The 14,217-nt window shown below is 41.8% G+C and overlaps 2 protein-coding genes across 7 annotated transcripts in view; one reads left to right on the top strand and one right to left on the bottom strand.

Annotated features, from left to right (window-relative positions):
- The window catches only part of CMSS1 (cms1 ribosomal small subunit homolog), a 488,636-nt gene that overhangs the window by 37,260 nt on the left and 437,159 nt on the right, over positions 1-14,217 (top strand). The gene's annotated exons all lie outside the window — the stretch shown is intronic.
- The window catches only part of FILIP1L (filamin A interacting protein 1 like), a 347,951-nt gene continuing 343,280 nt past the window's right edge, over positions 9,547-14,217 (bottom strand). For 2 of the 4 annotated variants that reach the window (XM_030204059.1, XM_030204060.1), the window contains one exon: positions 9,548-9,683. In XM_030204059.1, the coding sequence (XP_030059919.1) occupies positions 9,585-9,683 (99 nt within the window). In that variant the 3' untranslated portion in view covers positions 9,548-9,584. Of the gene's footprint in view, positions 9,684-14,217 lie in introns of all 4 variants that reach the window. The other 2 variants (XM_030204061.1, XM_030204062.1) reach the window with 2 other exon arrangements.

The following is a 14,217-nucleotide window of genomic DNA, read 5'->3' as shown; positions in this document are numbered from 1 at the left end:
TCATACCCAGAAGTTACGTAGCTTACAGCTGTCATTAGAAGACAGTTTGAGAAAATTTAAAAAGATATGCACTAGAATTTGAGTTTTAACAATTAAATTCTCATGGGGTTTTTTATGCCGATGAAGTAAATGCACCCAAGATATTCCTACCTATGTTCCTCTATAAATAAGAAGTGGAGGAATGGTTCTGAGGCTTTTTCCCCTATTAGCTTTTGTACTCTAATGTATTTAAGAGGTCTGTAAGTCTTGCTAGTTTCCTCCAACTCAATTGTTCGCACTACTCATCGGTTGTTGTCATCCTTTGACAAGTCCTTAGGTATCCCATGGTCTGCAACTTTATCTATGACCATTTGGAATAATCCCAGGTTTAAAATTGCTGCTAAGCAAGTCTCTTGGGCTCAGTGGCAGCGCATAGGGATATGGGCCCTTAAAGATTTTGTTAACCTTCAGCGCTGCGCGTGGAAATCCTTTTCGGACATGAGATTGGACTTTCCATTAGCAGATTCCCAGTTTTATTGGTGGTTGCAGCTTAGTTCTATGCTTAGAAAGAGTGCACTTCACATTCGGCAGATGCCACAAACACCTGACATCGTCACCATCAGCCATCGGTTTCACCACGCAGGGCATGTTGCCTCCTACATATACCAGCTGCTGTTGGCAAGCTCCCTCCACTAGATGCGCCGGCCTGCGCAAGTGTTGGGAGGAAGATATTCAGGAGTCTGTCTCCGACAGTTTATGGGAATGGGCCTGGGAGTCCTTGTTTAAATGCTCCAAATCCTCATCTGTGTTGCAATCTATGCACTTTTTCATGCATAGGGCATTGTGGACGCCTCTTAGATTGCATATGATTGATTCCTCAAATTCCACCCTTTGCTGGTCTTGCCAGTCTCAGCAAGGCACTCTTAAGAACCTTATGTTTGACTGTATATGTGTTCAGACTTACTGGAAAGATATTTGGTCGTTGCTAATAGATGTTTTCCATCTTCCGGGTTCAATATCTTACAAATACATGATACTTAAGGGCCAATGTTTTCAGAACCGCTTGCCACCTAATGAATGCGTACTCCTTAATACTCTGCTTTCATTGGCCTTGAAGGTAATTCTTTCGCATTGGAAGTCCTTGGGTCAGGTCACATATCAAGAATGGTGGAATCTGTTGTACCAAACTTATAAATATGAAACATACCTAGCAAAAAAATCATTTGTTTGCCATGCACGAGGAGAAATGGTCTTCATTGGTATCTTATTTTAAAAGTCAACAGGCAACATGTTGTGCTTAATATCACTAGCTGTTGCTTCTCTTTGACTGTGTATGGCATTTGCATGTAAGTAGTTTTTTTTCCCCTTCCTTTCTCTCTCTTCTCCTCTTTTTATTATTGGCTTGGTCCACCAGTTCATGATTCATGTTGCACAGTTGTTGCTCATTGTTTGTACTGTATTGAAAACTAATAAAAAATATGAACCCCCCCCCCCCCCCAAAAAAAAAAAAAAAAAAGTTAGGACATGTGATAGATTGGGAACTTGTTGACTGACAGACGGCAGAGGGTGGTAGTAAATGAAGTATATTCAGAGGGTAGAAGTGTAAGTAGTGGAGTGTCTCGGGGATTGGTAGTGGGGCTGATTCTATTCAACATATTTGTGAGCGACATTGCTGAAGGGATAGAAGGAAAAGTTTGCATTTTTGTGGATGACACCAAGATTTGCAACAGAGTGGACTCCCTGGAGGGAACGGACAACATGAGAAAGGATCTACAAAAATTAGAAGAATGGTTGAATGGCAGTTAAAATTTAGTGCAAGGAAGTGCAAATGATGCACTTGAGGTGTACAAATCCAAAAGAGTAGTATGTGCTAGGTGGTGAGAGACTAATATGTACGGATGAGAAGAGAGACCTTGAGGTGATAGTGTCTGAGGATCTCAAGGTGGCAAAATTTGTGTAAACAACTCCAATCCACTAATACTAGGCAACATAAACCTTCACTTAGAAGACCCCAACTCAGCCAATGCACGCGAATGCAAAGACTTCTTAGAGTCTTGGGATCTCACATGGCCTCACATTCAAGCTACCCACATCAAGGGACACACACTGGACCTCTTATCATACAAACTGTCCACAAATCATAACCTATCAATAACAGATATCAAATGGTCAGAAGCACATTGGACCGATCATTACAAACTGAACCTATCCCTAAATTGGCGAAAGAAGGGCTCAAATCATACACCAGAACAAACAACTTACACTACAAGAGGGCAAATAGATCCACAAATATTCTGGCAACAGATATATGACAACGAATGGACAACACAAACTGACTCCATACACTATCTCAACCACTGGGAGGCTAGATGCAGAAACGTACTAAAAGAAATAGCACCCTTAAAGACAAGAATATCAAAAAGACAAAACTCGATACCATGGTTCAATGATGAATTAAAAAAACTCAAAACACAATCCAGAAAACTTGAATGAGCATGGAAAAAAAACAAAAAAACGAACATACACTCAATGCATGGAAACAAATACACAGAAAATACAAATATGCAATTAGACAAACAAAAGGTTCCCTTTACAAGACTAAACTAGGACCGGTTATCAAAGATCTTAAGAAACTATTTCAACTCGTAAATAAGTTACTAGACACCACCCCTGTCACTACATCCAACACAGACATCCCATCCGCAGACAAACTGGCTACCTACTTCAAGGACAAAATAACAAAATTACGCAGCACTCTTCCTCATCACAACACCGACATTGAAAACTTCTTTGACGACTTAGACCTAATCCCGGGCAGATACCCAGCTGATCATATCTGGTCTACATTCAATCTACTCACCATTGAATCAGTTACACAAGTGACTCATAGTTTCGCCAACACCCACTGCAAACTGGACATATGTCCCAGTCATCTACTTAAATCCGCCCCCAGCCGGTTCATAGAAGACCTCACATCCCACCTAAACTTCACGCTACAACAAGGTTTCTTCCCCGAAGAATATGGTAACATCCTACTTACCCCAATACCAAAAGACACTAAGAAAAAAAAAACAAACGATCTCACCAACTACCGCTCAGTTGCGTCCATCCCTCTAGTAGTAAAATTGATGGAGAGCTTGGTGACCAAACAGCTTACGGAATATCTGGACAAGTACTCAATACTACATGACTCACATTCAGGATTCCGCTCCCACCATAGTAGCGAAACTGTCCTAGTCACTCTCCTGGCCAAATTCAAACAGGAAATAGCCATAGGTAAAAGCATACTTCTCCAATTCGACATGTCGAGCGCATTCGACATGGTACACCATAATATACTACTAGGACTCCTTGGCCACTTCGAGATTGTTGGAAACGTACTCAAGTGGATCAAGGGCTTTCTAACCACCAGAATATACCAAGTAAAATTAAATTCAAATATATCACCACCGTGGAAAGCAGCCTGTGGAGTACCTCAAGGATCACCATTATTACCAGTACTCTTCAACATGATGACGATCCCACTGGCAAAGTCCTTATCCAATCGAGGCCTTAACCCATTCATCTATACAGATGATGTTACAATCTACATTCCCTTCAGACATACCTTGACTGAAATAACCAATGAAATCAATGATGGCCTGAACATCATGGACTCTTGGGCAAACTCATTCCAACTGAAACTGAACATTGAAAAAACACACTGCCTTATCCTCTCATCTGAACACAACAACTACAAACCCGCAACCATAAATACCCCAGGACACACACTCCCTATTTCAGACAACCTAAAAATACTCTGAGTCACAATCGACCGCAACCTCACTCTCGAGAGCCAAGTAAAATCCGCAATAAAGAAAATGTTCTACTCAATGTGGAAACTCAAACGAATAAAACCTTTCTTCCCGAGGGATACCTTTCGCAAACTAATACAATTAATGGTCCTAAGCCATGCAGATTACTGCAACGGAATGTATGCGGGATGTAAAGAACAACTCACAAAAAAACCCCAGACCGCCCAAAACACAGCAGCCAGACTGATATATGGCAAAACACGATTCAAAAGCGCTAAACCCCTACGAGAAAAGTTGCACTGGCTCCCAATCAAAGAACGAATCATCTTCACAATCTGCACTTTGGTCCACAAAATCATCTACGGTGTAGTCCCAGGAAATATGACAGACCTGATAGATCTACCAACTAGAAACAGACTCGGATCAGCACGATCATACCTAAACCTACATTACCCAAACTGCAAAGGGCTAAAATACAAAACAACTTATGCATCCAGCTTCTCCTACATAAGCACACAATTATGGAATGGACTCCCATATGCAGTGAAAACAATACATGACCACCTAAACTTCAGGAAATCATTAAAAACCCACCTGTTCAAAAAAATCTTATCCCACCGATCCAACATAGATCCTCACACCCAGCAACACACCAAAATCAATGATTGTACTGGACAATTTACTTTCCCTTTCCCCTCGACCTCATGACGCTTGATTCACTTCTATCTAATTTGACCACAACACAAACGCCTTTATGGTACTTTGTAAGCCACATTGAGCCTGCAAATAGGTGGGAAAATGTGGGGTATAAATGTAACAAACAAATAAATAAAACAATGTGACAAGGTGGTGGCTGTTGCCAGAAGAATGGTAGGCTTCATAGAGAGAAGCATAGCCAGCAGAAGAAAGGAGGTATTGATGGCTCTGTACAAGTCGTTGGTGAGGCCCCACTTGCAGTACTGTGTCCAGTTTTGCAGGCCATGTCTCTTCAAGAACACAAAAGGACAAGGTGGTTCAGAGGAAGGCAACAAAAATGGTGCAGAATTTGTGCTATGAAATGTATAAGAAGAGACTGGAAGACTTGAATATGGATGTACTAGAGAAGTGGAAAGAGAGAGGTGTTATGATACAGACATTTAAGTACTTGAAAGGTATTAATATTCAAACAAACCTCTTTCAGAGATGTAGGGGAGGTAGAACTAGAGTACATGAATGGAGGTTGCAGGGAGGTAGATTAACATTGGGGAATACTTTTTCAAAGAGCAGGGTAGTAGATGTCTGGAATGCCCTTCCAAGAGAGGTGGTCGAGTCAAAAACGATGAGCAAATTAAAAAAATGCGTGGGATAAACATAGGGAATTCCTAAATAGGAGGATGGAAACACAATATGACTATTAAGGTGTTATCTTGGGCAAGAGTAGTGGAAACTGAGGCTGATGCTGTACAGACATCTATGGTTTGTGTCCTGCAAATAGCAAAAGACTGAAAGAAGATTAACCGAATCCAGCATGGGGGAACTGGGGCTGATGCTGGACAGACTTCTATGGTCTGTGTCTTTCAAATGGCAAGAGACGGGTGAAGCTTCAGCAACTCCAGGGTTGTAGATCACTTTATCACATGCGGCAAGTGAGAATAATGTGCAGCTGGGGGGGGGGGGGGGGGGGGGGGGGGGAGGAGACATCTAGACTGTAAGTTGAATACTGTCAGCAATACTTTACAATACTTGGAGTTTTAGTTACATAGTAACATAGTAGATGATGGCAGAAAAAGACCTGCACGGTCCATCCAGTCTGCCCAACAAGATAAACTCACATGTGCTACTTTTTGTGTATACCTTACCTTGATTTGTACCTGTCCTTTTCAGGGCACAGACCGTATAAGTCTGCCCAGCACCATCCCCGCCTCCCGCCACCAGCTCTGCCACCCAATCTCGGCTAAGCTCCTTAGGATCCATTCCTTCTGAACATGATTCCTTTATGTTTATCCCACGCATGTTTGAATTCCGTTACTGTTTTCGTTTCCACCACCTCCCGCGGGAGGGCATTCCAAGCATCCACTACTCTCTCCGTAAAAATATACTTCCTGACATTTTTCTTGAGTTTGCCCCCTTCAATCTCATTTTATGTCCTCTCGTTCTACCGCCTTCGCATCTCCAGAAAAGGTTTGTTTGCAGATTAATACCTTTCAAATATTTGAACGTCTGTATCACCCCTGTTTCTCCTTTCCTCCAGAGTATACATGTTCAGGTCCGCAAGTCTCTCCTCATACGTCTTGTAACGCAAATCCCATACCATTCTCGTAGCTTTTCTTTGCACCGCTTCAATTCTTTTTACATCCTTAACAAGATACGGCCTCCAAAATTGAACACAATACTCCAGGTGGGGCCTCACCAATGACTTATACAGGGGCATCAACACCCCCTTTCTTCTGCTGGTCACACCTCTCTCTATACAGCCTAACAACCTTCTAGCTAGGGCCACCGCCTGGTCACACTGTTTCGTCGCCTTCAAATCCTCAGATACTATCACCTCAAGATCCCTCTCCCCCTCAGTACCTATCAGACTCTCCCCGCCTAACACATATGTCTCCAGTGGATTTCTACTCCCTAAGTGCATCACTTTGCATTTCTTCGCATTGAATTTTAATTGCCAAACCTTAGACCATTCTTCTAGCTTCCGTAGGTCCTTTTTCATGTTTTCCACTCCCTCCGGGGTGTCCACTCTGTTACAGATCTTAGTATCATCTGCAAATAGGCAAACTTTACCTTCTAACCCTTCGGCAATGTCACTCACAAATATATTGAACAGAATTGGCCCCAGCACTGATCCTTGAGGCACTCCACTACTCACCTTTCCCTCCTCCGAGCGAATTCCATTCACCACCACCCTCTGGCGTCTGTCCGTCAACCAGTTCCTAATCCAGTTCACCACTTCGGGTCCTATCTTCAGCCCATCCAGTTTATTTAAGAGCCTCCTGTGGGGAACCGTGTCAAAAGCTTTGCTGAAATCTAAGTAGATTACGTCCATAGCTTGTCCCTGATTCAATTCTCCTGTCACCCAATCAAAGAACTCAATGAGATTCGTTTGGCACGATTTCCCTTTGGTAAAACCATGTTGTCTCGGATCTTGCAACTTATTGGCTTCCAGGAAATTCACTATCCTTTCCTTCAGCATGGCTTCCATTACTTTTCCAATAACCGAAGTGAGGCTTACCGGCCTGTAGTTTCCAGCTTCTTCCCTATCACCACTTTTATGAAGAGGGACCACATCCGCCGTTCTCCAATCCCTCGGAACCTCTCCCGTCTGCAAGGATATATTAAACAAATCTTTAAGAGGACCCGCCAGAACCTCTCTGAGCTCCCTCAATATCCTAGGGTGGATCCCATCCGGTCCCATGGCTTTGTCCACCTTTAGCTTTTCAAGTTGTTGATACACACTCTCTTCCGTGAACGGTGCTCTATCCACTTCAATCTCATTTGTACTTTTTCCAGTCCATTGCGGTCCTTCTCCAGGATTTTCTTCTGTGAAAACAGAACAGAAGTATCTATTTAGCAAATTGACTTTTTCTTCATCATTATCTACATAGCGGTTTGCAGTATCTTTTAGTCTCACAATTCCCTTTTTAGTCATTCTCCTTTCACTAATATACCTGAAGAAAATTTTGCCACCCCTCCTTACATTTCTAGCCATTTGTTCTTCCATTTGCGCTTTCGCCAGACGTATCTATCTCTCTCTTGGCTTCTTTCAGTTTCATCCAGTATTCCTCCTCGTGTTCTTTTTCTTGAGTTTTTTTGTATTTCTGGAATGCCAACTCTTTAGCCTTTATTTTCTCAGCCACTTGCTTGGAGAACCATATCAGTTTCCTTTTTCTCTTGCTTTTATTTACTTTCCTTACATAAAGGTTCGTGGCCCTATTTATAGCTTCTTTCAACCTGGACCACTGTCCTTCCACTTCTTGTATCTCCTTCCATCCCATCAGCTCCTTCCTCAGGTATTCCCCCATTTTACTAAAGTCAGCATGCTTGAAATCCAGGACTTTGCTGTAACCTATCTCTAGAACAGCATTGAAATGCCCAGAGCCACAACTGTAAGGTAGGGGTAATCAGAAAATAATCCCAAATCCATCCAGCTTCTGTGCAGAGACAAAAACCACGTGGAGAGAAGCTCCACCTGTGCTATGCAAATACCTTACAACAAAAGCAGATGGGGGAGGGGAGGGGCTCCACACACTATGGAAGCAGAAGAAAAAAAAAACACAAGAGAAACTACTACCGATTTTAAAGCACTTGTTAAATCCAGTTCTCAGATTATCAACTATCAAATACAAATAGCCAATAAGCAGTTTTAAAATCTGTTACATAGAATAGTTATAAGCAGATATCATCCCCATCATGTTTGGCTGCCTATATGGTTGGCATGATGGAGACCTGACAACCAACATTTAAACATGGGTGACTGGGGCCCGTACACTGGCAGGCATGGCACTGGCCAACTTGTTGGGCAGACTGGATGGAACGTGCGAGTCTTCATCTGCTGTCATTTATTTTGTTATTGTGTTACCTTGCCTCTTAAATATGTGTCCCACTATTGAATGTGTGAACTGCTAGAATGAGCTGCCTTTGAGGATTGCATGTTAAGTCTTACAAATAATCATTTATATTCAGCATCCCTGCAGATCGTGTTAACACATGAACATCAGTATTACACCACTGAGGCTACTGAAAGATTTCTCACTTGTTTTGCATTATTATGGATGCTTAGGGAAGGGAAAGGGAAATGGGACTTGATATACCGCCTTTCTGAGGTTTTTTGCAACTACATTCAAAGCGGTTTACATATATTCAGGTACTTATTTTGTACCAGGGGCAATGGAGGGTTAAGTGACTTGCCCAGAGTCACAAGGAGCTGCAGTGGGAATCGAACTCAGTTCCCCAGGATCAAAGTCCACTGCACTAACCACTAGGCTACTCCTCCACCTAATCTTACATTTTGGTATTTTACCAAAATTAACTTTTTTCACTCCATCAAAGACTCTTTAGATTTGGTAGCTCTGAGACTATTTAAGGAGGAACATTTTATAGCCTATTCAGTTTTTATGGTTGCCCCCTAGCCACTGGATTGCTGACAGAAACCTAGTAATGCATTGTATATTTCTAATGCCTATACATTGAAATTATCTTGTTCTTTTCTTATATATGCTTATTATAAATGAGATGGGGACATTAGATATTTTTAAAAATAGTCAATTTTAAAATATCTTTTCTTACTTTGAGGTAAGAACTACAAAACTGAGTAATTGTACTTGCCTCAGATTGGCCAAGAAACACTTTCTGTTGCCATTATAGATACACAGGACCCTTGAGTTCAGATGCCTTATGATTGAAAGAGGGTAGGAGTGTGTACAGGGAGCGTGTCCTTTATTTTTCACCATAGTTTCTCGTATTTTCAATAGTTTAGCCAGATCCCTGTGCTGTTAGATAGGAAACTTGAAGAAGATGATAAAGCGTACAGAGTTAGAAACTGTGTATCTCCTTACCCACTGTGGCCTAGAGTGTTTTCCCGGTAGATATGCCTAAGGAGTGGCGTTAGCTGCTTATTGTGCACCTATCTATATTACCATTTCTTGTGTTTTATATTAAACTCACAGTAGTGAAAGGCTAGACCATCTTTTTTGTAAATTGTAAACAGAGCAGGATATAAATCTTTTTTTTAAATAAATGTTTATTGCCATATCAAAATGGTCTTTGCTTGTCTATAAAGTGTACATGCAGAATAAGAGATGTTTAAACCACTTGAGATGTTCAGCCACTTGACTAGTCTGGTTGACCTGGCATCCAGATGTATGATTTCAAGGTTACTTTTGATGTACTGTGGGACCCATCTCCTGCGCTCATCTGGTTTAATGCATTTTCCTGTTTGTGAAAAATAAAATTGATTCTGGACATCAAATGGTTAATAGTTTGCTGAAAAACAGAAGTGATTGATTGGTTAACATGATTTAAAACCATCTTGCAGGGTTTCCACCTAACTGAAAAGCTGGTATTAGAGAAGATATTAAATGAAGACACTGGAAATAAATTGTCTGTCCTTGAGGGAGTAGTGTGAGGGCTGCCCCCTGCTCAACATCCAGACAACCTGAGCAGTGCATAGTGCTGTGCCAGTGCAGTCTGCTTATTGCAGAAGAAAAATGATAACCAAAACAGAAATAAGAGAACAGTGATAATAATGTAAAAATGTATATGAGGATAGAAGCCAGCAAATGTTTTCATAAAGCCAAAGAAAGATGCTTTGCACCTTTCCCCCTTGATTTATAAAGAATGGTACCAGCTTCCAGGAGAAACACTTAGTTGCAGAAAAGTTGCATCCTGTTCCCAGAAAGAGCTATGCCACAGACAACAGAGTACATTCAGTGGGCAATCTTCTAATTGTCTCCATGCATAAAAAAGTATGTGCCTGGTTTTCTCTGTGTGGACTTAACTGGATTTTTTGAACAAAAGTATGCGTGTCCCTCTACTTTGAAAATTCAGTAAATGGCATTCAAATATAGGTGCCGGGAAATATCCGCGCAAAGTGCAATTCTATAAAGGGCTCTCTGGGCTGAGTGGATTCCTGCACCTAACTTTGGGCATGAGGACTTACACCAGTTGAACCCTGGTGTAAATCCTGGTGCTCAAGTTGGGCACGTAACCCTGGCATTCTATAACAATGCACCTAAATATATGGAATGCCCTGACCTGCCCATGCCCCTCTCATGGCTATGCTCCTTTTGGGTTTTGCACGAGACAGTTGGGGCACATAGTTTTATAGAACCAAGCATAGGCAGATATGCGGGCAAGTCCAAATTAGTGCCAGTTAGCGCCAATTAACCTCAATAATTGGTTGTTAGCACCCAATTGACTAGTTTACACACACACATTTTGGTACCCTATGTAGAATCTGGAGGTATGTGCGTATGTGTACATCTGCTGTTTGGCATACCCAACGTTTCAGTTAATGTGCACGCATCAATTTGCATTTTAAAAATATGCACATAAATGCAAAAGTATCTCCACCCACGGGAATACCTCTGCTTTAATCCAAGTAAGGTTATGCATATATGGACACTACACTCCTAAATTTACATGCATAGTCGGTGAACAATTTTTAAAAATCCCATTTCCATGGATAAAAAAACACTGTTGGATGTTTTAATTTTTCTTAGTAGATAGAAGCACAGTATGTCAGTACACTATAAATTCCTGGTCATATATGTAAAAAGATGATCTTATAAATCCTCCTATAGGATTAATTGTGTGGTATATAAGCTTCATTGGTAAAATGTGGTGGTTGGAGGAACTGATAGCACAGCAGTCCAGTTGTGGGGTTACTTTTAACCAGCTGGACAATGAACTGTGTCAAATATTTAGCATCAAAGTTTTTCTTGAATGTGCTGGAGCTAGGGGGTTTCCACCATCAACTTTGTTCTTGCCTAGGAATTTGTCCAAAAGAGCGTGCTAAGCAGAATCCGGAATTCATTTGCTTTCTATCATCTGCAGCTGGTGGTATGGAATCTGCAACCTCTTGTATTTTAATTAAAAGCTTTAACTAACGTTTGGTGAGTGTACAAGAAAAAAGGGACTACAGAACTCCTTGTCGATGCCCTAGGCCATGGCTAGCACCCTTCATGGAACAGCTAGTTCAGGAGCCGACAAGAGAAGGAAAAATACTAGACTTAGTCCTTAGTGGTGCTCATGATCTAGTGCAGGGGGTAACGATACGAGGGCCGCTTGATAACAGTGATCATAATATGATCGGTTTTGATATTGGCATTGAAGGAAGTGAAACTAGGAAATCAAGTACGCTAGCGTTTAACTATAGAAAAGGTGATTACGACAAAATGAGAAAAATGGTGAAAAAAAGACTGAAAGGAGCAGCTCGCAGAGTAAAAAACTTGCATCAGGCGTGGATGCTGTTTAAAAACACCATCCTGGAGGTTCAGGACAAATATATTCCACGTATTAGAAAAAAGGGAAAAAAGACTAAACGTCAGCCGGCGTGGCTAAACAGTAAGATAAAGGAAATCATTAGAGCCAAAAAACAATCCTTCAGAAAGTGGAGAAGAGAACCAACTGAAAGTAACAGGATAGATCATAAGGAATGCCAAGCCAAATGCAAAGCGGAGATAAGGAGGGCAAAAAAGGACTTTGAGAAGAAATTAGCGTTGGAAGCAAAAATACATAGTAAAAACTTTTTTAGATACATTAAAAGCAGGAAACCGGCCAAAGAGTCGGTTGGGCCGCTGGACGAAAATGGTGTTAAAGGGGCGATCAAGGAGGACAAAGCCGTAGCGGAGAAATTAAATGAATTCTTTGCTTCGGTCTTCACCGAGGAGGATTTGGGGGGGACACCGGTGCCGGAAAGAATATTTGAAGCGGGGGAGTCGGAGAAACTAAACAAATTCTCTGTAACCTTGGAGGATGTAATGGGTCAGTTCAGCAAGCTGAAGAGTAGTAAATCACCGGGACCTGATGGTATTCATCCCAGAGTATTAATAGAACTAAAAAATGAACTTGCGGAGCTACTGTTAGAAATATGCAATCTGTCCCTAAAATCGAGTGTAATACCGGAAGACTGGAGGGTAGCCAATGTTACTCCGATTTTTAAGAAAGGTTCCAGAGGAGATCCGGGAAATTATAGACCGGTGAGTCTGACGTCGGTGCCGGGCAAGATGGTGGAGGCTATTATTAAGAATAAAATTGCAGAGCATATACAAAAACATGGACTGATGAGACAAAGTCAGCACGGATTTAGTGAAGGGAAGTCTTGCCTCACCAATCTAATGCATTTTTTTGAGGGGGTAAGCAAACATGTGGACAATGGGGAGCCGGTTGATATTGTATATCTGGATTTTCAGAAGGCGTTTGACAAAGTGCCGCACGAAAGACTCCTGAAGAAATTGCAGAGTCATGGAATCGGAGGTAGGGTATTATTATGGATTAAGAACTGGTTGAAAGATAGGAAGCAGAGAGTAGGATTGCGTGGCCAGTATTCTCAGTGGAGGAGGGTAGTTAGTGGGGTCCCGCAGGGGTCTGTGCTGGGTCCGTTGCTTTTTAATGTATTTATAAATGACCTAGAGATGGGAATAACTAGTGAGGTAATTAAATTCGCCGATGACACAAAATTATTCAGGGTCGTCAAGTCGCAGGAGGAATGTGAACGATTACAGGAGGACCTTGCGAGACTGGGAGAATGGGCGTGCAAGTGGCAGATGAAGTTCAATGTTGACAAGTGCAAAGTGATGCATGTGGGTAAGAGGAACCCGAATTATAGCTACGTCTTGCAAGGTTCCGCGTTAGGAGTTACGGATCAAGAAAGGGATCTGGGTGTCGTCGTCGATGATACGCTGAAACCTTCTGCTCAGTGTGCTGCTGCAGCTAGGAAAGCGAATAGAATGTTGGGTGTTATTAAGAAGGGTATGGAGTCCAGGTGTGCGGATGTTATAATGCCGTTGTATCGCTCCATGGTGCGACCGCACCTGGAGTATTGTGTTCAGTACTGGTCTCCGTATCTCAAAAAAGATATAGTAGAATTGGAAAAGATACAGCGAAGGGCGACGAAAATGATAGTGGGGATGGGACGACTTTCCTATGAAGAGAGGCTGAGAAGGCTAGGGCTTTTCAGCTTGGAGAAGAGACGGCTGAGGGGAGATATGATAGAAGTGTATAAAATAATGAGTGGAATGGATCGGGTGGATGTGAAGCGACTGTTCACGCTATCCAAAAATACTAGGACTAGAGGGCATGAGTTGAAGCTACAGTGTGGTAAATTTAAAACGAATCGGAGAAAATTTTTCTTCACCCAACGTGTAATTAGACTCTGGAATTCATTGCCGGAGAACGTGGTACGGGCGGTTAGCTTGACGGAGTTTAAAAAGGGGTTAGATAGATTCCTAAAGGACAAGTCCATAGACCGCTATTAAATGGACTGGAAAAATTCCTCATTTTTAGGTATAACTTGTCTGGAATGTTTTTACGTTTGGGGAGCGTGCCAGGTGCCCTTGACCTGGATTGGCCACTGTCGGTGACAGGATGCTGGGCTAGATGGACCTTTGGTCTTTCCCAGTATGGCACTACTTATGTACTTATGTACTTATGATATATTTCCCCATGACTTTCTGAAATAAGTAAGTCTCTTGATAGAAGTAGAGTAGGAGGCAAGCAGCATTTTTGTACTAATTATATTTTAATAATGATATATCTGCTTTATATGTGCTTTTTGCCCTAACATTGACCTGAATTCCCTTACTGTAAGAACTGGGCAGCTGTCCAAAGGCTGAAACCCTGTGTATTGTAAGTGACTGAACCTGATGTCTGGCATTAATTGAGCATTTGAAACCTAGAAGACTTCTAAGCTGGTTATGTCACAATAAGGACCCCGTTTACTAAGCCGCACTAAAGGCATGTTAGT

This window comes from Microcaecilia unicolor, chromosome 5 (genome assembly GCF_901765095.1).
Source record: "Microcaecilia unicolor chromosome 5, aMicUni1.1, whole genome shotgun sequence".
Lineage (NCBI taxonomy): Eukaryota > Metazoa > Chordata > Amphibia > Gymnophiona > Siphonopidae > Microcaecilia > Microcaecilia unicolor.
The sequence above is the reverse complement of the archived record's forward strand: the minus strand, read 5'-3'. Positions and strand labels throughout refer to the sequence as shown.